Raw genomic sequence first — 25,952 nt, 5'->3', positions numbered from 1 at the left:
ATTTGGCTATAAGGTCATCAACATAACTAATTACCTGTTTTCTGACTGGCACGCGGTAATTAATGAACTCACACAAATAAATGTTCGTTATTGAATTAGAAATTCTCAAACAAAAGATTTAAATTGCTTCGTTATTTTAGGTTAATTTTTTAGACAGATCTTCGGACAACACTTTCAATTTCATAAAAATCTTAAATACCGTGGGTTATGCTGTCAACGAATAATAAAATTAGGTAACTATGCAATTGCTGGGGAAGTCGCAATAATGCGTCTATGGCAGTCGTCCAACGAAAACGCATTTATGCGTCTACGGCAGTGAAAGAGTTAAAATGGTGAATGTTGCATACATTAAATAAAAAGCTTTTTTGTCTAAAAACCTATTTATTACATAGTCAACGTTTGGCATTTACCTACGATATATTATGTACTGTCTTTACCGGGTTAAAGAACTGAGTCCAACTGATTCAGGTTCACATTGTTTATTTAGAACCCAAACCTTGAAAACTAAAATAAAAGTTTAACATTGTGACATAAAGTATTTTGGCATCTGTTTACAGAAGCTTACATCAGTAAGTAATTTGCACACTTTCAAGCAATATAAAATCAATAAAATATATAAGTTCTATAATATGCAAGTGTTAAAACAATTTCATGAATGATTGCTAATTAGCCCTTTGGCAGGCAGAGCGACATTATTGTCGTTTCGCGATACTGACGCCAATAGGCAGAGTGACTATTATGTCGCTACGCGAACGTTTTTATAAATTGATTTTTGGTTAGCTTATTGCGTTTTTTTATTTAATTTTTCACTAATAGTGAATTAAAATATAATGCTCTCGGTTAGCAACCAAAAAATTAGCCGTTTTGAGAAAAAAAACGAACGTTTTTGCAATACTAAACAAACGAAAAATCTGAAATAAGAACGAACATGTATTTGAATGAAATGGAGATTTTTGTTTGTAGATTGTTTATGCTTCTGTTACTGCTTTCTGAATATTTTCCCAGAGTGCAACAACTTTCTTTTACTGTAATGACGTCCTCTAAAGGCTATAGGCAAAGGCAAAGCTATTGAGAAACAATAATAAGCACATGATGTCAAGACTGTGGTGTAGGCTTCTGCAAGGGCGATTGTTACAAAATTACTTTAGCTAAAGAAAAGAAACACTTATACAAGAATTTGACTTATAAAAGGTTTATTTGTATTTACCTGTATAATAAAAACACAATACGCATATACAATATCATAAATAAAAGTGTATCAATGATTTTTTTTTAAATCAATTTATGAAAACTTAATCTGCCCAGGGAGTATCAAATTGCCCAAAAAACTTGCCTGTGAAAGAGCTAATAATATAAATTTCATACCTCTTTGGCCTTCTACCCAGGTAAGGCAGTAAAAGACTTGATCGGGTTTATGTCAAGCTATGACTGTTGATAAAGCGTAAATATTAAAAAACTACATGCTGACAACTAGCAGAGTAGCTTGGTATAAAAATAGCTTAGTACAAATCAGCAGAGTTTATATACTGTTGGCTATAACATAAACAAAAATACAATTCATTGCAAAATGGCAATGCAAGAGTTATGAATCTCTCTAGCTTAGCTAAAAATACACAAAAAAGGATTATAATGGTAAATTTGATTTATAGGCAGCATCAGTGCAATTTACAAGCATAGGTTATATATACAAGCATCACTAACTAAGCTATTAGGCCTATATTATCGTTAATGCGATGATGCTCAAATGGCTATTCCGTAGGGGCTAGGTGAATGAGAGTTTGTTTACTACATATTATATATTTGAATAGAGGTTATTTTTATTTTTAAGTGAAATTATCTTAAAAATGATTTTAATGATTAGCTTAATATTGGAGGGAGGTTTTGGTTGGCTAAAATTTTCAGAAACGAGTTTGCACCGTACTTCATGTTTAATTTGGTTTAAAGTTTATCCCATGTTTTTGCAAAACACTTCTGATTTACAACGCAAATAAACCTGTTGCACTACATCATAAGTTAGATGTGAATGCTGAAAACACTGTTATTTGTTGAGAATAACATTTGCAAGACAAGACTCTAAGATTAAATCAAGTATTTACTAAAGTAGACGCTGACTTGGTCAAACAAGGACATATTAGAAGACAACATGACCAAATTTTAAAATCTCCCAAAGATTTTAAATTGCGCGTGTAAAATAAAATTAAATCAAGAACCGGTTACCTTTGACAATATAAATAGATTTCATTCATACACATCACCAATGGCACATCACTCATCCCGAATAGATTATGAAAACATCCGTAAGCAATTAACTTCTTCATACTCATTCTGTCTGAGCCACAAAAGTCATCCACACTAGGATGTGTCAACATGTTTTAATCAAAGTCAGCAATAATAGCATTTTCTTTTCCCGCCATGCCAGTTAACGATCGAATGATAACCACCCACAGAAATTTTACCTAGGCAGTTGCTGTACAGTAGCACAATCAACAAGATGTAAAATTATAGTCTAACCTGAACAAAGCTATACAAGCCTTAATATACTCTTAATCAGGATTGTGGGAACGGAGGCAAGGTCAGTTTATCAAAGTAATACTGAATTATTATAGAATTGCAATATTTGCTTCACTATTATTGCTTTTGTTAAGATTTGCTATGTTTTAATCACTATCTGTAACTAGTAATGTGAACACACACTCATGAATTTATAATCTTTTAGATTTCACGGTGTGGTGAGGTATAACGAGAATCAACTTGTCAATAAACTTCTAAACGGCTCACTACATCAGTGCATCTTAATCTAACTCTCACAATCCGGTGTTTTTAGAGTTTTCTCAAAACTCTACAGTGAAATCTGGTTTTCCGTCAAGAGTCAAGCAATCAGTAAGGGAAATCCGGCATTCCGTCAAGAGACGAATTATTAGTGAACTCTCGAATCTACGGAGGAGAGGCAACTTGCTGTGCAATACAAGCGCAGACCAACCTGTACACCTAAACTAGAGAAGTGCGTAACCCGATTCACCGATCAAACCAACCTGATCAACCCAACCTGTAAACTGTTAACCTGTTGTGCTGTACATGCACAAATAACCTGAACTTTGATCAAGCAAGTCTGATCAAATTAACCTGAAGAAACTGTAAACCTGTTGTGCCATACGCATACGCTCAACTAACCCGAACATTATACGAATCATCATAGCATAGTGCTACAACTAGTAACAGACATAGTCGCGCACGCATAATCAAACCGAACCACATAATAACCTCCGTTACCACACCTCACGAGGAAATCAGCTAGATAGCAGCAGCTATAAATAGTACAGCGGACGGAGGAACCCAGCCAGCTCATCAACCACAAGGACAAGCCAGCAGAAGGGAATGAATGAAGCAATCCAGCAGCAGTCTACTCAAGCAGCTAAGTAAACAAGAAACAGTGAACATTTGACACACGTGTATAACTAACTCATAGCATAGTGCAACGAATTAAACTGTCAATATAGGCACTCATTTCTTTCTTCGCTAGATAACCTGTGTAATTGCTTTAATTTGTCTGTCATATTGCAATTACTAACAATTCTCGATATCAACATTATTCTTTTCATTTATAGTTTTTATAAGAGTGTAAATATTTGTGCATTTGTGAGTTTTAAAATTGCCTCATATTGTAAATCATTCGAAAATTAACTGGCAACCACCCCTGCGTGTAAGCTGAACAGATTTGATTGTTGACAAATCCTACGGCATAAACAAGCGTGAAAGATAAACATTGCTAAAATAGGTATCTATACGGTCTTAAAATGTCTAGTCCAGTAAATGATTTGAGTGATAATGCCATTGCTGATCTGTCGAGCCATGAAACAGAGGCTATTGCAGAACTTGAACAACAAATTAATGCTGAAAATTCTGAACCCGTTCTTGATAAACCCACCAATAATGGTAGTAGCACTGTAGTGACAGAACCTGTTGTGGATAACCCTACTAACAACTCCACAGCTATAGCTGCAGAAAATATGACGCGTAAGCGAGAGCGCAGAAATGTTGGTTCAGGTCTTAAGGCTACGGAAAGCCATATTTACCAGTTAAGTACTAAGCTCACAAAACTGGTTAGTTCTGCATACAGACTTATCAAGGTCTCTCAACAGAAGTTGTCTCAAGAGATTTCTCTCGACTTGCTTTATGACATTCACGATGCATTGGGTGACCAGGCTAAGGAAATTCTTGGCACATACCAGGAGCTGCTGACACTCCATGAAAATGATGAAGGCAAGCTTCCCAAATCTCTTCAAACCACGTACACCCAGGTGCTCGCTCAAATGAAGTATTTTAGAGACAGCATAGATAAAGATATTGATGCACTCGAAGAACAAGAAGAAGAAAGGCAGGCCGAGATGATGAGAAACCTAAACGAAGAAATTAACAAAAACGCAAGACTATTTCAAGAACTAACAGATGAGAGTAATCAAAGAAGAATGTATGGACACGAACTACCAGCTGCATCACCAAATGCAGAAGAACAAAGCTCAGAACAGCAACACTCCGAAGGTAGTGTACACAACCAGGAAGCAGCTGAAGATCACTCAGAACAACATCAAGAAAATGCTTTGCAGTTTCAGCCGACTCCACAAAGTGAGCCTGATCTCCGCCCTCAAAAGGCAATACAACAATCCAGCGAAAGACGGCATCAAAGAGAAATTAAGGCTCCTAGTCCTAGCACAAGCACAAACAACCGGACAGATCCAATGGACAAACTAGCTGATGTTTTAGCATCTGCCATACGAAAACGAAGCATTGAGCCAGATGTATTCAAAGGAGACCTATTACAGTTCAAGGACTGGGAAGTAGATTTCGACATGTACCTACGTAACGAGAGAATTGATGGAGTAGAACGACTTCGTTACCTCAAGAAGTTTACAGGTGGCGAGGCTAAGAAAGCTATCGAAGGACATTTCATGTCAAACACAGAACATGCGTATGCTGCAGCGCGACAACTTTTGAAAGAAAGATATGGAAACGAGCACATCTTAGCGAGGAGTTTTAGAGACCAGCTTTCCAAGTGGCCGAGTGTATCCGATGATGGAAAAACTTTACTAGAATTTAGTGACTTCTTAGGCCACTTGCTGAGTGCCCAGAGTTCAGTCCATTCCTTGAGAGTGTTGGATGATTACAGCGAAAATGAAAAGATGTGCAGAAAACTACCAGTACGCCTAAAGTGGAAGTGGGCAAGAATAGTAGCCAAAACTGAAGAAAGCTATTACCGCTACCCAACCTTTAAGGAGTTCTGCAGCTTCGTAAAAGAAGAAGCAAAGATAGGACAACTTCCACTAGCAAGAGGATTCAACTCCAAAACAAAACTACCAGATAAGCGACTGAAAGGACCTGATCAATCTAGGAATACATTCTCAACAGCTATCGATAAAGGATGTGTTCATTGTAAGTTAGATAACCATCAGGTTAGCGAATGCCGTAAACTGCAGAGACTTCCCAAGGCAGAAAAGAGTTCAACCATCAGACAGCTCAGCCTCTGCTTCAAATGCGTTCGTCCAGGACACCTTTACAAAGAGTGTGCAACCAAGCTGAAATGCAGCGTCTGTGGAAAAAGTCATGCTACAGTCCACCACGACCCGAACTTCAAACCTAGAAAAGAAATTACTCAAACTCAACCAAATCCACCAGCCACAACTAACAGCGGTACTCAGAGAGTACAAGTACTACCGAACGAAACAAACCCGAAGAGTGAACCACCCGGCAACACCACAAAAACCGTGTTGGCTACAACTACAACTAATGGACTCACAACTATGGCCATACCAGTTAAGATGTCGGTACCGTCTGGAAAATCAATGTTAGTCTACGCACTATTAGACAACATGTCGGATGCCTGCTACGCATCCCCTCAAGTTCTAAAGAGGTTAGAAGCAAAGGTAAGTGTTATAGAGCCCAATGTTACTATCCACACAATGAATGGACAACAGACATCAGATATAGAGAGATACGACAATCTCCACCTAACAGGTTTTATGAATGACAGTTCAGCTACCATAAACGCCTACAAAAGAAACATCCAGTGTGACAAGAGTCAATTACCATCACCTGAGCAGGCCAAACGATTTCGACACATGTCCGATATAGCCAAACATATGCCACCATTGTTAGACATACCAATTGGGCTGCTGATTGGAATGAATTACACCGAGGTCATTCAGCCACTGGAAACTCGTACGAGCACCAAAGGTGAGCCTTTTGCAGTGAAAACATTATTCGGTTGGACCATGTGTGGGGGACGTGAGCCGATACTGCCAGTAAACCGGAAAGCATACATGACTTCAGCAGGCAAGGAAATCATGGACCTACTGGAGCAAGACTTCAAGGATGCCGAATCAGATGACAAACTTTCGCAACAAGACATTCGGTTCCTGAAAATCATGGAACAGAGAACGGAGGTAGACAGAAGTGGCAACTACATAATGCCTTTACCCTTCACTGCACCTCCAACATTACCCAACAACCGAGCTCAAGCTGAGCAACGCTTCAAAGGACTCCTGAAGAAATTCAATGCTGATGCAAGCTACCAAGGTGAATACAACAATTTTATGCAGGATCTGATTGACTCAGGACACGCGGAAGAAGCACCAAGCACAACAGAATCAGGTAAAGTATGGTTCCTACCACACTTTGGCGTGAGACACAAAAGAAAAGGTAAGTTGAGAGTGGTATTTGACGCAAGCGCAAAGTTTAAGGGAGTAGCTCTAAATGATGAGCTGTTAAGCGGGCCTGACAATCTTAATTCCTTGCTTGGAATCTTGCTACGCTTTCGGAGAGAACCTGTAGCGATCACGTGCGATATCCAGCAAATGTTTCTCAACTTCATTGTTGATAGGCCTGACCGAGACTTTCTCAGATTCCTATGGACTGGCGAGAATGGAAAGATCAAGGACTACCGGATGACCAAACATCTGTTTGGTGCCGCGAGCTCCCCCGGTGTAGCAACATACGGATTGCGCCGAATAGCTGACGACTACAAAGAGGAACACCAACATGCTGCAAAATTCTTAAAAGAGGAGTTCTACGTAGACGATGGCGTAACCAGTGTGAGCACTGAGGAACAAGCCATTGATCTAATCACTAATGCAGTTAAGATCTGCACCAAAGCAAATATCAGACTACACAAGTTCAACTCCAACAGGAAAACTGTACTTTTGGCTATACCTGAATCAGAAAGGAGCGAGCAAATCAAAAACATCAACATCTTCGAAGAACAGCTTCCTAACGAAAGAACCCTCGGGATGGAATGGAATTTACAGTCCGACTCCTTCCACTTTTCAGCCCCAGAAACCAACAACGCTATGATCACGAAGAGAAACGTGCTTTCCAAAATTGCACAAATCTATGACCCGATGGGCCTGATATCACCACTCATCTTAAAAGGCAAACTCATCCTACAAAGAGTCACAGCTGCAGACTTGGAATGGGATCAGTTGCTAGAACCTGGCGACATGAGAGAGTGGAGAGACTGGCTAAATGACATAGGAAAACTAGCCAACTTCAGCATCAAGCGCTGTCTGAAACCTCCGGGAAACATTAAAACAATCCAGTTACACCATTTCAGTGATGCGAGCAGTCAAGGTTACGGTGCCTGCTCATACCTGCGGTACACGACTGCAGAAGGAGAAATTGCGTGCCACCTCATCATGTCAAAGTCGAGAGTGGCTCCCTTAAAGAAAGTGACTACAATCCCTCGACTCGAGTTACAAGGAGCGGTTACGGCCTGCAGGCTAGCCAACCTGCTGAGAAAGGAGCTTAAGCTACCAATAGATAAAGAATTCTATTGGACAGACTCGACCATAACTCTAGGTTACATCCATAATGAAGCCAAACGGTTTCACGTGTATGTGGCTAATAGAGTCGCAGAGATCAGAAATTCGTCAGACGCAAGTCAGTGGAAAAAGGTATCCACGAAGGATAACCCTGCAGATCTCACATCGAGAGGCTGTATGGCAGAGCAAGTACAAGTGGAAACATGGCTCACAGGTCCCGCCTTCCTCAAACAGAATGACATCAACAAGTACATAAGAGAACACACGGTGAACACCTCACTTCAAGCAGACGATCCTGAAATCCGAAGTATCACTTCTCTAGTAACAACTAAAACAACCACCCTGGCAAGCAAATTCACCAAGTTTAGCAGGTGGACGACTCTTATCAAAAGCCTAGCATTGCTCAAGAAAGTGATCACCGAATACAAGAATAGGAAAGCAGAAGCCAAAACCACAAGAATATGGCGAAAACCGTCAATCAGCCCAGATGATCTTTTAAATGCAGAAAACTTCATAATTGGAGTAGTACAACAGGAAGCGTATCCTAGCATGGTGGGAGAAGAGTCCTTGAAAAACCTTAACCCCCAAATAGATGACAAGAACATACTCCGTGTTGGTGGGAGAACAATCTCAAACATCTGGAACAAGCCGATCATAATCCCAAAGCATAGCCATCTCAGTACCTTGATAACAAGACACTACCACGAAAAGGTTTATCATATGGGGTTCCGCAGCACCTTAGGCGCTGTGAGAGGAAATGGATACTGGCTGATCAACGGACCAGCCAATGTGAAGAGTGTTCTTAACAACTGTGTGGGATGTAAGCGCCTTCGAGGCAAGCTTGCCATGCAGTACATGGGAAATGTACCAAACGAACGGCTAGAGAGGGCTGCGCCTTTCACTCATATCGGGGCAGATGTCTTCGGACCATTCTACATAAAAGAGAGAAGAAGCGAAGTGAAACGCTGGGGGCTGTTGATAACCTGTTTCTACACCAGAGCAGTCCACGTAGAACTGCTAGAGGAAATGACAACAGATTGTCTCATTCAGGCGATGAGATGCTTCATGGCTCTGCGAGGACCAATTCAGTCCATGACTGTTGACAACGGCACCAACTTCGTTGGTATGCGAAATGAACTGGCCAAAGAATCATGCGTGAACAACTCACAAATGAAAGGATATTTGGAACAGAACAGAATTGAGTTTCACTTCAACACACCCACTGCTAGCCACCAAGGTGGGGTAACGGAACGCATGATAAGAACAGCTAGAGACATCCTCAATGGTATGAGAATGCAATTCAAAATGGTAGATGCGAAAACACTGCGCACTGCATTTTATGAAGTTACAAACATCATCAACAGCCGGCCATTAACAGGTACCAAAATCACTGATGCTAATGATCCTGTTGTGACTCCCAACCTGCTCCTGAATGGCAAGGTTACCCCCTTAGTTGCCCCCCCGCCAGGAACATTCGAGTCTGACGATGTTTACGGTAGGAGAAGATGGAAGCACTCCCAAGTGATTGCCAACGAGTTCTGGAGGACATGGAAAAATGAATACTTGAACATGATAATGAAAAGGCAAAAATGGACTCAGAAGAAGGAAAACATGTCAGTCGATGACATAGTAATGATTCAGGATGATAACATGGCAAGATGTGATTGGAGAATTGGACGTGTATCAAATGCAGTAGCGGGTAAGGATGGTCTTGTGCGAACAGTTGAGGTAACCTTGGGGAACAGACTCATTGACCGGAATGGCAGGCCTATACAGCAGGCAACAGTGCTGAATCGACCGATCACAAAAGTGGTTGTAGTTTTGAAAGCCTAGATTGACGTTGGTTAGTTATCTTTATGTTATCCATGTAGTAGTAGTAGTAACACTTGAGTTAGTTATTATGTTATCCAAGTAAGTAGTAATAGTATGCTATAACGCATAAGAGCAAAAGAGCCTATTGTTGTTGCAGTCAAGTAAAACCAATAATAAATTTAACAAATAAATTTGGTGGGAGTGTAAAATAAAATTAAATCAAGAACCGGTTACCTTTGACAATATAAATAGATTTCATTCATACACATCACCAATGGCACATCACTCATCCCGAATAGATTATGAAAACATCCGTAAGCAATTAACTTCTTCATACTCATTCTGTCTGAGCCACAAAAGTCATCCACACTAGGATGTGTCAACATGTTTTAATCAAAGTCAGCAATAATAGCATTTTCTTTTCCCGCCATGCCAGTTAACGATCGAATGATAACCACCCACAGAAATTTTACCTAGGCAGTTGCTGTACAGTAGCACAATCAACAAGATGTAAAATTATAGTCTAACCTGAACAAAGCTATACAAGCCTTAATATACTCTTAATCAGGATTGTGGGAACGGAGGCAAGGTCAGTTTATCAAAGTAATACTGAATTATTATAGAATTGCAATATTTGCTTCACTATTATTGCTTTTGTTAAGATTTGCTATGTTTTAATCACTATCTGTAACTAGTAATGTGAACACACACTCATGAATTTATAATCTTTTAGATTTCACGGTGTGGTGAGGTATAACGAGAATCAACTTGTCAATAAACTTCTAAACGGCTCACTACATCAGTGCATCTTAATCTAACTCTCACAATCCGGTGTTTTTAGAGTTTTCTCAAAACTCTACAGCGCGCATCACTCATGGGTGCAATATAAAACTTATAAATACTGATGTTTACGCTAGGCATATTTAGCACAAAGCTTGCAATATTAAAGAACCACAAATGGTTGATGAAGCAAATATAGGCTCAGAGCTCAGACACAACGACTATCATTTTCATCAGAGTTTGAGTATCAGTTACTAATGACTAGCAAATAATGTTATTTGATTGAATTTGATACGTACAGCAAGGTTTTATCTCAATAGAATGGAGGAAAATTATGGATAAAGCTCAACTTTAGCAGCAACGAGAAGAATATAAACAAGCTTGCACTCTTTTTATCAAGCTCATATAAAATGGTATTTTACCGTCAAATACCTTGCAAAGCAAAATGAACTTGGATGATAAAATTTAGGTGTCTACCTAAACAAAAATTTCAAACATGGACAAGAATATCTCGCACACTAGCCTAATTGTAAAAGTTTAACACTGGTATAAGTGATCCCCCCTCAGTCAAAAGCAAATGTATCAAGCTATTGAAACCAGTGCCCTGATAGTCTAGTTAGCCAAGAAAGATCATAAACTGCGCTAATCAAGCACAGGGAATAAATATGAACAAAAAACTCTAAAACTTTCAAAAATAATGACACATGTCGTCACATGCTAGGTGGTAAAGCTGATTGTTATCAGTTCTAATCTCATAAGCTTTAACTTTTTTTAATTGCAATAGCGAGTGTCAAAATACATTTATCAACTAAGGGTAAAATTTGATAATCTGACAAACTATGCTATTGTTTAAAAACAAACCCTAAAAAAGATGACAAATCAATAAGTTTAAATCGACCGTGCTATATTCTACAAATGCCAAGACAATTTGAAAGGCAAAAGGCTAATGTTAAAAGACAAATGCAAAGCGAGGTCTAAGATGCAGGCATGCTTATAACTAGTTTTATTCTATTCAACATTGTCTTTATAGTTTTTAAATTGTTACATACTATTACAAAATTAAAATTAATACAGTTACAGTTATTAGTTTAGTTTGTCTATTTTCTAGAGTCATGTAGCGCTCAGGCCTTCTGATTCCCAAACTGGTATTTCTAGTCAGCTGTAAAAGAGAGCTTTTCTCAAAAGACATGCGTAAAAGTCAATCAATGTCACTTTGCGCTACTAAATAAATGTTTTGGTTATACAATCTTTACATAAACCTGCTCCAACCTAGCAAACAGTATCTACTACTACTTTTATATATAAATTGCAAAGTTTGTCATCATCACCGTCTGTTGTTTGGTCTGTTCAGTTATAGCTTATTAGTATCTAGCAATGACGAATATATATCGCAGAAAATTAGTTCTCGAAACATTCCGTTCATCAGAAAATAAACTAACCCCTTAAGCTATGCAAAATAAAATAGATTCATTTCGCGATATGAGTGGTTATCGAAGATAAAATATGCATAGCACTCTGCATTATGCAACATCACTAAAGCTTGCTCTCACAGCTCTTATTAGTAAGGTTAGCAATAGCTTACTCAAATAATCGTTTGTTTGACAATGTGCCAGGCTAATTGCAAATGGCAGGCTACTAGAATACATTACCCGTAATAGCTTCCCAGTTGGCTATAAAATTTATTCTTCCTTTCAACTAGCTAACTAGTTTATTGACTTTGCGGCCACCTTGATGCTGGCCATTCATACGCTTAACTACAGTATCCCCATCAAATCTGTTTTCAGACAATTGTGGTGATTGTGTGGCATCAAGCCTTTGCCACTTATGTGCTGTCACTGCCATATCAGGATGTTTTCGCATTGTTTGCCAAAATATTTTGTTTTCTCGATTAATTCTTACAAATATATTCATCATGTGAGGTTGTGAAGCTTAGCAACCATTACGCAAGTTTATCATAACAACCTTTTATTTATCAACTATCTCCTGAAAAGAGTAAAAGAGGTATGTTATTTACTATTCTAAATGTATTTTATATAGCTTGCTCATGTTTCTCGTTCTGTTTGTCAATTATTAATCACATTTTATCAGTTAACCAAAACCTATATGTAGTCTATAATTGTTTGCATGTTGTAAGGTTGTAAGAAGTGGTTCTACTGCTTGTGGTTTTTACAATTCAATATAGCAGGGTTTTTAATACCTGTGCAATCTGGTTGTAGAAACCTTTTAAACACACTTATGTGCGTGAGACTTTTAATAAAGAAACCAATAACAAACATTTTACAGGAAGACACCCTGCCTCTTAATTATCTAACAGCTACAAGCGCTAAATAAGGTGGCCCAATGTGACCTGTTGTCTTCATGTCAATGACTGCGTCGTGTCACTGAGTGCGTCGGTGGTGAATTCCACGTTTTTACTGTTGGCCTTCTGCCTGTCCTGACGTTGATCGAACTGTCAGGTGCACTCGCAGAGACATTGATCAATCTGAGGACCCCTTTTGGTGCTCCAGTTTATATTTATTTAAATTCAAATAAGTCAGCCGATTTCAGAGACAGTTAATTGGAAGCTTTAGTACTGGAAACAGTTAATTTAGAAGCCTTATTACTGGAAACAGTGTTTACTTCAGAACAATTTTATTAAACAAAGGTTGTTAAAAGGAGACAAAGGTCAGTGAATTTAATGTATGTATTTTTGATGCAATACCTTTTATTTGCTGTAAAGATACATGCTTCAACAAAGTTAATTTTGGCATTTGGAAGACTTTTAATGGAAAGGTTAGGCAGCCACCAGCATTAATTCCAAGACTTTTATATTGTATACTGTGTGTTATTTTACGCTATTGGGTTGTCCAGCTTATGTTTTATTATTTAGTTAGTATTATGTAGCATTTTCACCTAGCTTATGTAAAGTTATGTTTTACAGACTTCATGGTAGTCCAAATAAAACAAAGACTAGCAGTGAAACATATTCCTTCTTCACGCAACCCCAAGTAAGTATAAGCGGGACGTAAAAGTCTCCAAATCATTTGGATTTGGCTAGTTGTCTATAATACTAGTAGTGACTAACCCACTTTTAAGAAACAAATATTATAACCTGCCTTTAAAAAGTTCCAAGGAAAACAAAAACAAATATTTTGAATAATCTTCTATTGTCCTAGTTAGTCTGAGTATTGCCATGAGGCATATTATTGGTCAATATATCACTAGCACATGTGTTATTGATCAATATATCACCAGTGTGTGTCTTACTGGTCAAGATTTTACCAGTATTTGTTTTATTGGTTCATATAGATCACCAGCATGTGTATTAGTGGTCAATATACCATCAGTAAATGTGTTATTTGTCATTGTAACATCAGTATGTGTATTATTGCTCGATATGTAATTAGCATGTGTATTATCGGTTGCTATTTTACCAATTTGTGTGTTACATTAGTTGATTTATCGCTAGTATTACACTATAATATGTACTATTGAACCCTACTTGCCAATATCATCTGATACTAAATAGGAGTTGATTTATTAAAAACATTGCATTTTATCACACAGTCAAAAAATTTAGTTGTTTATCGGCATTGTGACCATGCTGGCGGTTAAAATTAAAGGACTCATTTTATTAGTAGGCAGGTTAAGTGGCAAGGCTGGTAAAACGAGATTGTAGTGGTGTTACTTTCAAAGGATCAAAAAGTTTAGCGCTTATTAATTCATTTTAAATAGCACTTTTTATACGTAGGCTGGCGGCTAACATCCGCTAACATCTACTGACATTCAGCTAAAATCCACTAACATCCGGCTAACACCTTCTAACAACCGCTAACTTCCGCTAACATCCTAGCATCCGCTAACATCCGGCTACTATCCGCAAACATCTGGCTACCATCCGCTAACCAGAGGATATAGAATCAAGCTAAATAAATATTGAGAGTCATTTGACAATCAAGGTTTAAAAAGCTCCAATAGGCTTCAGTGTTATGAAGCATACAAACATCAAAAAACGATTTTTAGTGATTTTTTATGTGAATAAAACCTTACGACTGTCATAAAATTAACATGTAAAATTAACCCAGAGTGCCGCCACAATCAGTAAACCAAACCACTCATAATACTTGCTTTATTGAAAAACATGCTGCCATAAAGCATTCAAATATGAATGAAAAAGGAAGTGTTCTGTTTTGGAACCTAGCCTGTGTTCTTTCTTCAAACACTTCTGGTTGCTTTGTCATGCAAGGTTGTTTCTCATGAAGACCATAAAATGCTGTGACAAGCATTTTGTTAGTTGTTTAAGGTCATTGGAATTCCAGGATGTTTCTAAACTAAAATTGATGTCCAAAATATCAAAATTACCGTTTTCAGATAAACGTTTTCATCAATAACATTATTAGAATAATGGTTCCTGTTTGTCCCTCTCAATATGGCATTGGCTATCGGGTTTAACTGACAACTGTTACGCATCTAGATCGGCACATAGTTTGATTTGTATTTGCTCATGATTGTTAAGAAAATGCGTTTTATATTGTGTTGGTTAAATTTCTACAGATGTTCAAATAATATAAAAATAGGTTAGTTAGAAGTTTTTCTCTTGTTTTTGTTTAAACTGAGTGAACGTATAAGAAACTGATGCTGGTGAGACCGCATACTGGCATAGTCGTTATGGAAGTCTAGACACGTTTTTTCTAAACATTTTCTCTGCGATCAACTGTTTTTATTTTAACCTTTATACATCCTGACAGTTAGATCACCTACAACAGCAAACAAAGTCTCGCGTGATAAAATAGTATCATTTTTATCTGACAAAAGCCATAAAAATTTAAATCAATAAGAGATCAAGTGTCACAATTTTTTTTTAATTTGGAAGAATGTGTCACTTTGAACTTCACAAGCGTCAGCTTTAACGTTGCCGTTTTGAGAATCCATTTAAGTTTAATCAATTTATGCAGCTATGACCAAATAGGCACCTTGTGTGAATGAATTAACTTTCATATACTTTTAGTCATTCAGTGTTCATGTCGAGATGTGCCGCTTTGTGGGTGATAAATTTGTAAAATAAATATGTCAAGGAAGCTGAGCTTTTAGCTCAGCTCAAATTTAGTGCTTCACTCAATATATAGACTTTGCGGATATTTTAAAGAACACAAAGAAAAGTAACACTTAAGAAGTATTTTTCAATTGCTTTAAGTATTTGAAGGCTGCTATTTTTAATAATAAAGATTTTTATCAGTGTTTTTAAAAATACATAAGAAAATATGATAAGTTTAGCAAACCTGATGTATGCATATATTTATAAGTTTTTATTTGGCAATTTTAATCAACAAAAAAATGATGTTTTTGTTATATGCCAAAAAAATAAAAAAAAACTGAGAAAGCATGTGAAAAATCCTTGAGTCAGCTGATCAGACAGTTTTATATTTTTTTAAATCTAATAGCATTGCGAAGGAGCTGGATAGCTAATTGAATGTTGTAGTAAAAGAAGGCTCATATGCTAAAATATTAAATGGTAGATGTGAAACTTCAACGTCCCAAAAATAAAAAACGATGGCTGCCGCAACTTCTTTGCTCCAGTTTGAGCTGTTCCCACAGACATTGCAAAAGCTAGAAATGAAATAAAACAATAGAAACTGAATTCATATCAAAAGATTTGCAAATTTGTGTTAAAATATTGCTTCATAGCTTGAAATGGATTTTAATATTGTACTTTGTTGAATATAAGGCTCAAAATGATTAACCATAAACTTATCACTGTTTGCTTGCATCAGTCCAAACATACTAGACGGCTATCTTAAAATACGGTCAAGAGAAGACACAGGATTCACAGTTTTTAGCTTAACTTTACTGTGAGGTGACTTAAACTATTTTCAAAAACGCTAATAATTTATTTTACTTGTTCTGGAGTTTTCAAAATTGAAAACAGAACATTGAACAACAACTAGTCTGTTGAAGCCTCAGCAAAAGCTGTTGAGTCTAACTATAATGGGAAACTCTAACAATTCATCCTTAGAGGTAATAACTTTGCAGGAGCATTTCTAAGACTCTAACTAGTTATCTAACTTCACAGTGAGTCAGCAACTGTAAATGAAAACTAGTAATATAGGCTGCTATCCTGCCATAGATCTGTATGCTTGCATGTTTGATCAATGGAAACTCAAGCGTATATTAGGATTACACAAAATCAATAGACTATGAGGATGAATATGGTACTACCTGGTACTGGATGGCACTAAGAGTTCTAAATAGAAAGATATTAACAGTGTTTGCATTGGTCAATGTCATTTAAAGCGAATTCGACCATAAGATAAGAACAGAACAAAAATGAAAAAGTGTAAATAAATTATGTGTATTGAAAGCAAAAAATTTCAAAAGTAAGCAGATTTATCCTAACCCAATTAATTGGAATGCCTTTAGTTGAATTTTTTTAAGTTTTTAACAAACCACGTATAAAAGCATTCTTACATGTATTGTATTTGCAATCAATGGTTTGAAAGATTTAGGTAGCTTTCTATGGAGTAAAAAATAGCATTGCTCTTTAGTCCCAGTGTGATAAACAAACGGTTAAACTTTCAGCAGAAACAAGCAAAATATTTTTGTTGTATTACCACAAGCTTTGTATGACTTAAAAATACTCCATAATGAAGTCTGGCTATGACTGACCAAACTGTTTCAAATTGCGTATATTGAGAGACTAAACTTTTTAAAACCTTTGGTACTACGCTACATTCATTATAGAGTTTTTGGTAAAACTCTAGGCTTTATTCAAGATTGTGACAGACATATAACGTGTTGAGGTTTGATTTCACTGGTCCTTTATAGTTTATTAAGCATCATGACCGTGAAGCCTAGCATAAAAGAAACATACAAATATAAAATAGAGAATGTAGTAATCAAATTATGCCAAGTTAAAATTATATGAGTGACACATTTACAAGCTCTGATACACAATAAAAGGTTCTAGCAATGGCAGCGTATTAAAAGTTATATAATTCACAATAATTCACAATTAAAACAGTGTTATAATTAATTACCTTTGCCTCCGTAGGCTGTCAAAATCTTGCTTTAGTGTTTGCTGTACAATATAGTAGGTGTGTGCTTATGGCTGGGTTACTACTGAGAAACTAAATCATAAGGCTGCTGAAATGACCTGGTTGCAAAAAATACCTTTTTTAATTGTTCTGTCGGCGCTGCGATTGGTGACCACATATCGGGCCATACTGCTATGAGTGGCAATTACCCTCATTCACGGCTGACAGTAGGGGGTCATACATTCTTGGTCAGTGCAAAAATCAATAATGCATATTTGGCAGCAAACAAGACTGTGTATTCCTTTACACTCCCACCTAACATTTAAGTGGTAACTTAAATTTATTTTATCCAAATTAAATTTTCTTTAAAAAAAAGGACAATATCTGGCATAAAGTGAATACTGCATTACAACTACTCCATTTATGTTACGGTAAATATACTGATTAACACATACGCACAGCTACCACTACAGTCTACAAAAACTATGAGATTGAGTAAACTACGTTTCTACATTATTGACAACAAAGAGTAATAAGTCTGATTATATAGGCATGAATCACGAGTAGTAAGATTTGCTGTGTTAAGCTCTAAGTAATAAAACTAATTTCTGTACTGGTCGCTGGACGATTGTGGTTGGTGAAACTGGCTTGCCCTTGTGGTTCAGGTTCTTATTTGCCAAGCGAAGAGTTACTTTTCGTACTTTGCCATCATCACCAATTTGGGTGGCGTCCACTATGCCTGTACTCCAAAGGTTCCGATGTAGGTTGTCATCTTTAAGTAGCACTACGTCTCCTTTCTTGATGTTATCTTTAGCGCTTGTCCATTTCTGTCTTTGACTGATGTGAGAGATGTATTCTGATCTCCAGATCTTCCAGAATTCATCCGCTATCTGTTGTGCTTTCTTCCAGCGAATATTTCCATATATCTCACCATTTGAGAATTCTCCAGGGGGTGGAGCAGGAGTATGTCCTGTCTTTCCAGTTAGCAGGTGGTTTGGAGTAATTAAAGGATCCTCGGGGTTTCCTATTTCTGTGGCTGTAAGAGGCTGACTGTTAAGAATACTGGCAACTTCACAAAAGGCTGTTCTCAATGTTTGCGAGTCTAGCCTTCCTTTATATTTCAGTGCCATTCCATTTAAGACAGCTCTGGTAGAACGTATGAGCCTTTCCCATACTCCTCCTTGGTGACTGGAGCTGGGTGTGTTCATCTTAAACTCTATGCGATTGTTCAGGAGATATGCTTTCAGTTCCTTGTCCTTTACACTTTCTAGCTCTTTCTGTAACAAATTCTTTGCTCCAATGAAATTTGTACCTTGATCACTGTAAAGTGTTGTTACCTGTCCTCTGAGATATATGAGACAGCGGAGAGCATTTATGAAGCTGTCAGAAGAGAGATCCTCTATCATTTCTATATGAACTCCTCTGCTATAGAGACAAGTAAACAAGACGCCCCATCTCTTCAGGACAGTTCTTCGGTCTTTTACCTCAAATGGACCGAATACATCCATGCCTACATGGCTAAAAGGCGCTGTTCTTTCAAGTCTTTCAGCTGGTAGTTCACCCATTCTTTGTGTTTCCAATGGTTTGCGCAATCTTGCACATGTGACACACTTACCAATCTCTGTTTTTACCATAGATGTGCCGTTAGTTATCCAGAACCCAGCCTCTCTAATCGCTGCCAGTGTGCTTCTTTGGCCTAAGTGATGTATTTTGTCATGTAAATTACGAATGATCAGTTTTGCTATATGCGTGCGTTTTGCTATGATGATTGGGAACTTCTCATCTTGACTTAATTCGCTCGCCCTTCTTATCCTCCCACCAACTCGGAGTAAGCCGTCCTTATCCATATATGGGTTCAACTTGGCAATAACGCTAGATTTGTTTACTTCTTCAGAACATTCTAGTGCCTTTACTTCTTCAGAGTATGTCTCCGCTTGTAGCGTTTTGATGACGAACACTTCAGCTTCATGAATTTCTTTAGTCGTGAGAGCCTTTGTTTTCCAGATATTTGATGTTTGTTTACTTCTTGCCGTTCTTGCTATTTGCTTAAGAATCGCAACACTGTGTAGCAGAGATCTGTATGAGCTGAATCTATCAAATCTTTCGGCAATTGTGGGGGCTACACTTGTTGAGAAGACTTTGATGCTTCTTACTTCTGGGTCATTTTCTTGTAAGGTTCTGTCAACTGAATTTGATTTCAGATATGTGTCTAAGCTTGGTTTCTTTAGGAACTCGGGTCCATCCAGCCATGATGACCCTTTCAACTCACTAATACTTGCTCCTCGAGAAGCAGTATCTGCTGGGTTATCTTTTGAGCATACGTAAGCCCACTGCTCAGATGTCGTTGTTTCTTTGATTTCTTGAACTCGATTTGCCACATACATGTGAAACCTTTTAGTGTCATTCGATAGATATCCTAGCACTATTCTGGAGTCTGTCCAAAAACATTCTCGGTCGATGGGCATTTTTAATTCTTTTCTGAGGAGAATGCTCTGACGAGTGGCAATCACAGCTGCTTGGAGTTCCATTCTTGGGACAGTAACACTTTTCATTGGGCTAACCCTAGCTTTTCCAAATATAAGTGCGCAATGTACTTTACTGTCTGTATCTATATATCTTAGATAGGAACAAGCTCCATAGCCTGATAGGCTAGCATCACTGAAATGATGAATTTCTGTTCTCTGAATCGTAGTGTGTGGCTTTACACATCTTGGAATACGCACCATCACCAATCCTTGCAATTCTTGTAGCCATGCGTCCCACTTTACTTTTAGTTCTGGGCTGATAGGTTCATCCCATGGTTGTTTGTCAGATGTACAGATCTGCAGAAGTTGCTTGCCTTTTAATATGAAGAGTGCCAATAAGCCAAGTGGATCGTAGATTTGAGCGACACTGGATAGGAGTCCACGCTTTGTGGCATCTTTAGCTTGCACGTTGTTGGTGAAATGAAACTCATCTGTGTTTACATCCCATTCTAAGCCAAGTGTTCTTTCGTTTGGCAGTTTATCTGTGAACAAATCTATACTTTTTACACCTTCACTTCTTTCGCTGGTTGGAACTGAAGCAAGCACTTCTCTTTCATTGCACACAAATTTGTGTAGTCGAATGTTTCCTTTTGAACAAATGTCTCTTGAGTCTTTTATAAGTTCTATAGCCTCTGTTCGGTTTGCAACACTGGTGATTCCATCATCTACATAAAAGTCTTCTAGTAGAAACTGTGCAGCACTCTTAGATATATCACTGTAGTCCGTGGCCAGTTTCCTTAGTCCAAAGGTTGCTACACCAGGCGATGACGTGGCGCCAAAAGTATGAACCTTCATTCTTAATTCTTTAGTTTGAGTGAAGTCTTCGTTTGTCCAGAGGAACTTGAGGAAATTACGGTGTTTGACTGGCACATGAAAGTTGTAAAACATTTGCTGTATGTCACAGCATATAGCAATGCTCTCCTTTCTAAAACGACATAGTATCCCCACTAAACTATTTATGTGGTCAGGTCCTTGCAGCAAGGTGTCGTTTAAAGATATCCCCCTATATTTAGCACTTGCATCAAAAACTACCCTGAGCTTTTTCTTCTTTGGGTGTCTTACTCCGAAATGGGGTATGTACCAGCCTTTAGTGGTTTCATCTTGAGTGGTTGCTGGGCATTCTTCTGCATGACCAGCTTGCAGAAGGTCCTCCATGAATTTGACGTATTCTTCTTTGTACGCTTTATCCTCCTTCAGTTTCTTTATGAGCTGTGCCAGGCGCTTCTCTGCTTGAGGTCGATTGTCTGGGAGCGTGGGTGCTCCGTTTTTGAATGGAAGTGGGAGAACATAGGTGCCCTTTTCATTTTGAGCAGTTTCTTCTGTAAGCATTTTTGTAAATAGAATGTCCTCTTGGGATGCGATACCATGTTCTGCATCTTTAAAGTCCCTTTCTAGCATGTTCAGTATTTCGCTATCTTTCTTTGTATCTGTTTTATATGATGAGACGTTCTTCAACGGGATTTTCTTGTTTGTTCCTCCACAGAGCGTCCAACCAAATATGGTTTCCATCGCAAAGGTCTCTCCAGGGCCTCCTGCCACTGAGCTAAGAGGTGTAAGTGCTTGTGGGCAGTCAGACCCTATCAATAACCCGACGGGTATGTCGAGGTAAGATGGTATCTCTTTTCCTAAGTGTGAGAGATGATCCAGTCGGCTAGCTTTTTCTTTAGTTGGGATTTGCTCTTTCTTGCATGTTATATAGTCTTGTTCGTATGCGCTTACAGTTACATGTGCATCTGTCATATAACCTCGTATGGTTATATTGTCGTACTTCTTTATTCTTTTAGTCGTTTCGCCGTTTAATGTGCATACAACAACATCTTCACTTTCGCCTTTAGACTCGATGATGTTTGCAACGGTCTTAGTGACAAAACAGGAATCTGACTGAGTATCTAATAGAGCGTAAACAAGCAGTTCCTTGTTTCCAGAAGATACATAGACTGGTACAGCCATGCTGAGAATCTCTGATTTGAGTTGAGTTTTTCTTACATTTACTTCGGTGTTTGGGCCAGTATTTGACTTTGCTTTACTTTCTCCTTTCTCTTTTGTTTCCCTATTTGGTGGTGAAGATTTTGAGTTGTCTTTATGTTCATCTGATCTTTTGCCTCTTGGCTTCCAATTGTCGTCGTGAAGAACTGTAGGGTGCGCTCTGTTACATCTTTTACAGGTGTCCTTTTTTCTACAGGTTTTTGAACGATGTCCTGTGGTTAAGCAGGTAAAACACAGGTTGTGTTCTTTTACGAACGTCACTCTTTCCTCATAGGGTTTAGCTTGTAATGTATAGCAGACATTTACTTTGTGTCTTCTCTTGCAGAAGAGACAAGTGTTTTCTTCTTCAGCTGATGTTTGGTAGTTCCGGACTCTTTGCCTTGTGCTTCTGTCTTTATCATCTTTGTTCTCTTTAGTTGAAATTAGTGATATTGGTAATGTCATTACATGTGCTTCTTCTTGTATGAAATCTGTGAACTCGCAAAAGTCTGGATATCTCTTTTCTGACACTTGTATCCTTGCGATCTTTCTAGCCCAACGGTTTCGTAGCCAGTCTGGGAGTCTCTGTATCATCTTTTCATTCTCATTGCAATCATTTAAGATTTCGAGTGAGGGTATGGTGCTCATCGCACTACGTATGTGACACAAGAAGTCGCCTAACTCTCTTAAGCCTTGGCCGTCTTTTGCACTTATCCGGGGCCATTCTGCAAGTCTCTGTCTAAATGATCTAGAAATGCTTTGCTGATTTCCATACCGTTCTCTAAGCTTTTCCCTTGCCAATTCATATGCGTCTGCAGTAGCCACTAGGAAGTATCCATCTATGCATTTCCTAGCTTCTGCTTTTACGTATTTCTTCAAGTGTCTCAAACGATCGGATCCTTCAATGTTCTCTGCCTTAAGATAGGCGTCTAAATCAACTTGCCAATCCATAAAGTCTAACATATTACCGGCGAAAACTTCGGGTTCAACTGACTTCTTTGTGGAACTTCTGCTCAAACTTGCAGCTATGGTTTCACCCAACTGTTTCATGCTTTCTTGCTGGCTACTGATAAGACCTTGCTGCGCATTACTGTTAATTTTATGACTGGCTAATAGGCTATCTTGTTGCGTGTGTTGTTGCTGCATAAATTCGTCTCTCCTGTTTCTCTGGTGTGTTTGATGCATGGTGCTGCTTGATGGTTGACTTGTAGGTACACTTCCGTGTGGATGTTGATAATGCATGGCATTGACTTCGCTAGCATCTTCTCCCACTTGTTGTGTATAGTCTGTTGATTGGTCAAGGAGGTCAACCTGCCGGAGTTGCTGCTGTATCGACGCAGCCTCAACAAGGGCCTTCTTCGCTCTTCGTCTTTTCATCAGGTCTTCAAAGATTCTCTGCTGTTCTGCCATTTCCTGTTTTGTTCTTTCTATTGCAGCTTGAGCTTCTATGAGTTCTTCTTCTTCTTGCCTTTCTGTGTCCAGATTATAGAGTTTTTTGTGACAATGCTCTTTGGTGGAGTCAACTTCGCTTTTATACATAGCAAACATAGTCTCAGTTTGTTCATCAACTTTATTTTGAGTAAGATCAACAAGTTCATTGTATAAATCTGACACACTACAAAATTGAGTATCTACTGATTTCAACATTTCAACAACATTCTCAGCGGACTCAGCATCAATTGTATCTGACAAGAAATCAATTGCCTTAACCTGCACATTTATCTCTTTCAACACCTTTATGTTCAGTTGATATACCTTACTTTCTTGACCTATTAAAGAAAGAGCTGCCTTTCTTTGAGGCCTTTTATCTGTATTTTCGGTAGAACTAACACTGGGTTTATCCAAGTGTCCGGAATTTTGCTCACTTTGCACACAGCCTGGCTCACTATTGACAGATTCCGAATCGGTGTCGCCCATCGCAGCGCGCAAAGCCCAACTGTGGCAACGCGAAAGGCAGCACAGACAGACAACCAAAATTGTACGGTTAAAAATGTGGGATTTACTACTCAGCAGCTTTATGGCTTAGTTTTTACAATCTATTGATAAAATGTCTTAAAATTATAACAAACAAATTATATAACTCAAAGGTACACTCTTAGTAACTGATACGCTGAGAAAGGTAACTGATCAGTGATTATCGCCCAAGGGCAGTTGCAGAATTAATATTTATTAAAATTATCTATATAAAACAGGCTTCTGATAATAGCAATAATACTACTATGTTATTGCTAGTCTATGATAATTGCTGACCTATATACTGATAGCAGCTCTAACTGAGGGCTGTGTACTAATGTTAATAGCGCTAATTGTCTGTAGTAACAAATGTAATACCTGTCAATGCTGTATGTGTATACTTGTGGCAGTTTACACTTACTATAGTTCTTTGATCCGCTTGGGCTAATGTTTATATATGTATTTGAACTTAGCTTGGCTGGCTGATAATTTCTTTACGACAATATAGTCACTCTGTATCTGTAGGCACTGTATTGTGGGCTTGTATAGGTTATGTGTAGCTGTAGCTCTGTGTGTAGCTGTAGCTCTGTGGGTAGCTATAGCTCTGTGGGTAGCTGTAGCTCTGTGGGTAGCTATAGCTCTGTGGGTAGCCGTAGCTCTGTGGGTAGCTATGGCTCTGTGGGTAGCTATAGCTCTGTGGGTAGCTGTAGCTCTATGGGTAGCTATAGCTCTGTGGGTAGCTATAGCTCTGTGGGTAGCTGTAGTTCTGTGGGTAGCTGTAGCTCTGTGGGTAGCTATGGCTCTGTGGGTAGCTATAGCTCTGTGGGTAGCTGTAGCTCTATGGGTAGCTTTTCTAACCACTTTGGGTAGTTCTGACTTTTTCAACACTCAGGATGTGGAGGCTTCACTTTTGAGTTTTTGGTAAAACTCTAGGCTTTATTCAAGATTGTGACAGACATATAACGTGTTGAGGTTTGATTTCACTGGTCCTTTATAGTTTATTAAGCATCATGACCGTGAAGCCTAGCATAAAAGAAACATACAAATATAAAATAGAGAATGTAGTAATCAAATTATGCCAAGTTAAAATTATATGAGTGACACATTTACAAGCTCTGATACACAATAAAAGGTTCTAGCAATGGCAGCGTATTAAAAGTTATATAATTCACAATAATTCACAATTAAAACAGTGTTATAATTAATTACTTTTGCCTCCGTAGGCTGTCAAAATCTTGCTTTAGTGTTTGCTGTACAATATAGTAGGTGTGTGCTTATGGCTGGGTTACTACTGAGAAACTAAATCATAAGGCTGCTGAAATGACCTGGTTGCAAAAAATACCTTTTTTAATTGTTCTGTCGGCGCTGCGATTGGTGACCACATATCGGGCCATACTGCTATGAGTGGCAATTACCCTCATTCACGGCTGACAGTAGGGGGTCATACATTCTTGGTCAGTGCAAAAATCAATAATGCATATTTGGCAGCAAACAAGACTGTGTATTCCTTTACATTCATAGCTAGATGTGGAAGGAGGGTAGTTTCAGGTGAAAAAGTAGGAACTCTCAATGGTACTTACTGTGAATAAAACATTGAAATGTTGCATTTTTAGGCAGATCACAACCACACAAAAAACACTATGGTTACTGTAGGTAACTATAGTCGCTAAAGCTAGCATACTATTTTGTTACTAATGTTTAATACGCACACTATGTAAGTACAATAATAATGTTTTTTAGTCTGGAGAGAGGAGGGGCAAGTGTGCGCATTAGATAATTACAGTGGGTTTCTAAAACCATCTATACAACATTATTGTGATGCCAACACTGAAATGAATCAATGTCTCACAATGGGGTGCACTGTAATTAGCTACTCTCTAAGCAGAGAAGCTTTGTATATAGCCTACAAAAACAGCTGAAAGTTGCTACTGGCTGTATGCAAACACATGGCCAAGCCACTCTACCCAGCTCGTAGTTAGTCACACATCCCTACCCAGTCAATGACTTGAACAGTAACTACTTTTATGCAATGCCTTTGTTGTGTATAGCGGATTTACAATGGCCTCTTGAATAGCCTTGAATGTTTTCTTTAGTAG

General features: G+C 38.2%; 3 protein-coding genes across 3 annotated transcripts; 2 read left to right on the top strand and 1 right to left on the bottom strand.

Annotated features, from left to right (window-relative positions):
- The first annotated feature begins 3,794 nt into the window (after positions 1-3,794).
- LOC137407132 (uncharacterized) lies at positions 3,795-8,328 on the top strand. The gene is made up of 2 exons (XM_068093732.1): positions 3,795-8,222; positions 8,317-8,328. The coding sequence occupies exons 1-2, from the start codon at positions 3,795-3,797 to the stop codon at positions 8,326-8,328; spliced, it is 4,440 nt and encodes a 1,479-aa protein (XP_067949833.1).
- Positions 8,300-10,208, top strand: LOC137406495 (uncharacterized). Its single transcript, XM_068093075.1, has one exon. The coding sequence runs from the start codon at positions 8,361-8,363 to the stop codon at positions 9,642-9,644; it is 1,284 nt and encodes a 427-aa protein (XP_067949176.1). The 5' UTR covers positions 8,300-8,360; the 3' UTR covers positions 9,645-10,208.
- A 7,786-nt stretch (positions 10,209-17,994) lies between these two features.
- Positions 17,995-23,820, bottom strand: LOC137407130 (uncharacterized). The gene has a single exon (XM_068093731.1). It carries the CDS (start codon positions 23,818-23,820, stop codon positions 17,995-17,997), a length of 5,826 nt encoding a protein of 1,941 aa, XP_067949832.1.
- Positions 23,821-25,952: the final 2,132 nt, after the last annotated feature.

Source organism: Watersipora subatra, chromosome 10 (assembly GCF_963576615.1).
Source record: "Watersipora subatra chromosome 10, tzWatSuba1.1, whole genome shotgun sequence".
Taxonomy (NCBI): Eukaryota; Metazoa; Bryozoa; class Gymnolaemata; order Cheilostomatida; family Watersiporidae; genus Watersipora; species Watersipora subatra.
The sequence above is the reverse complement of the archived record's forward strand: the minus strand, read 5'-3'. Positions and strand labels throughout refer to the sequence as shown.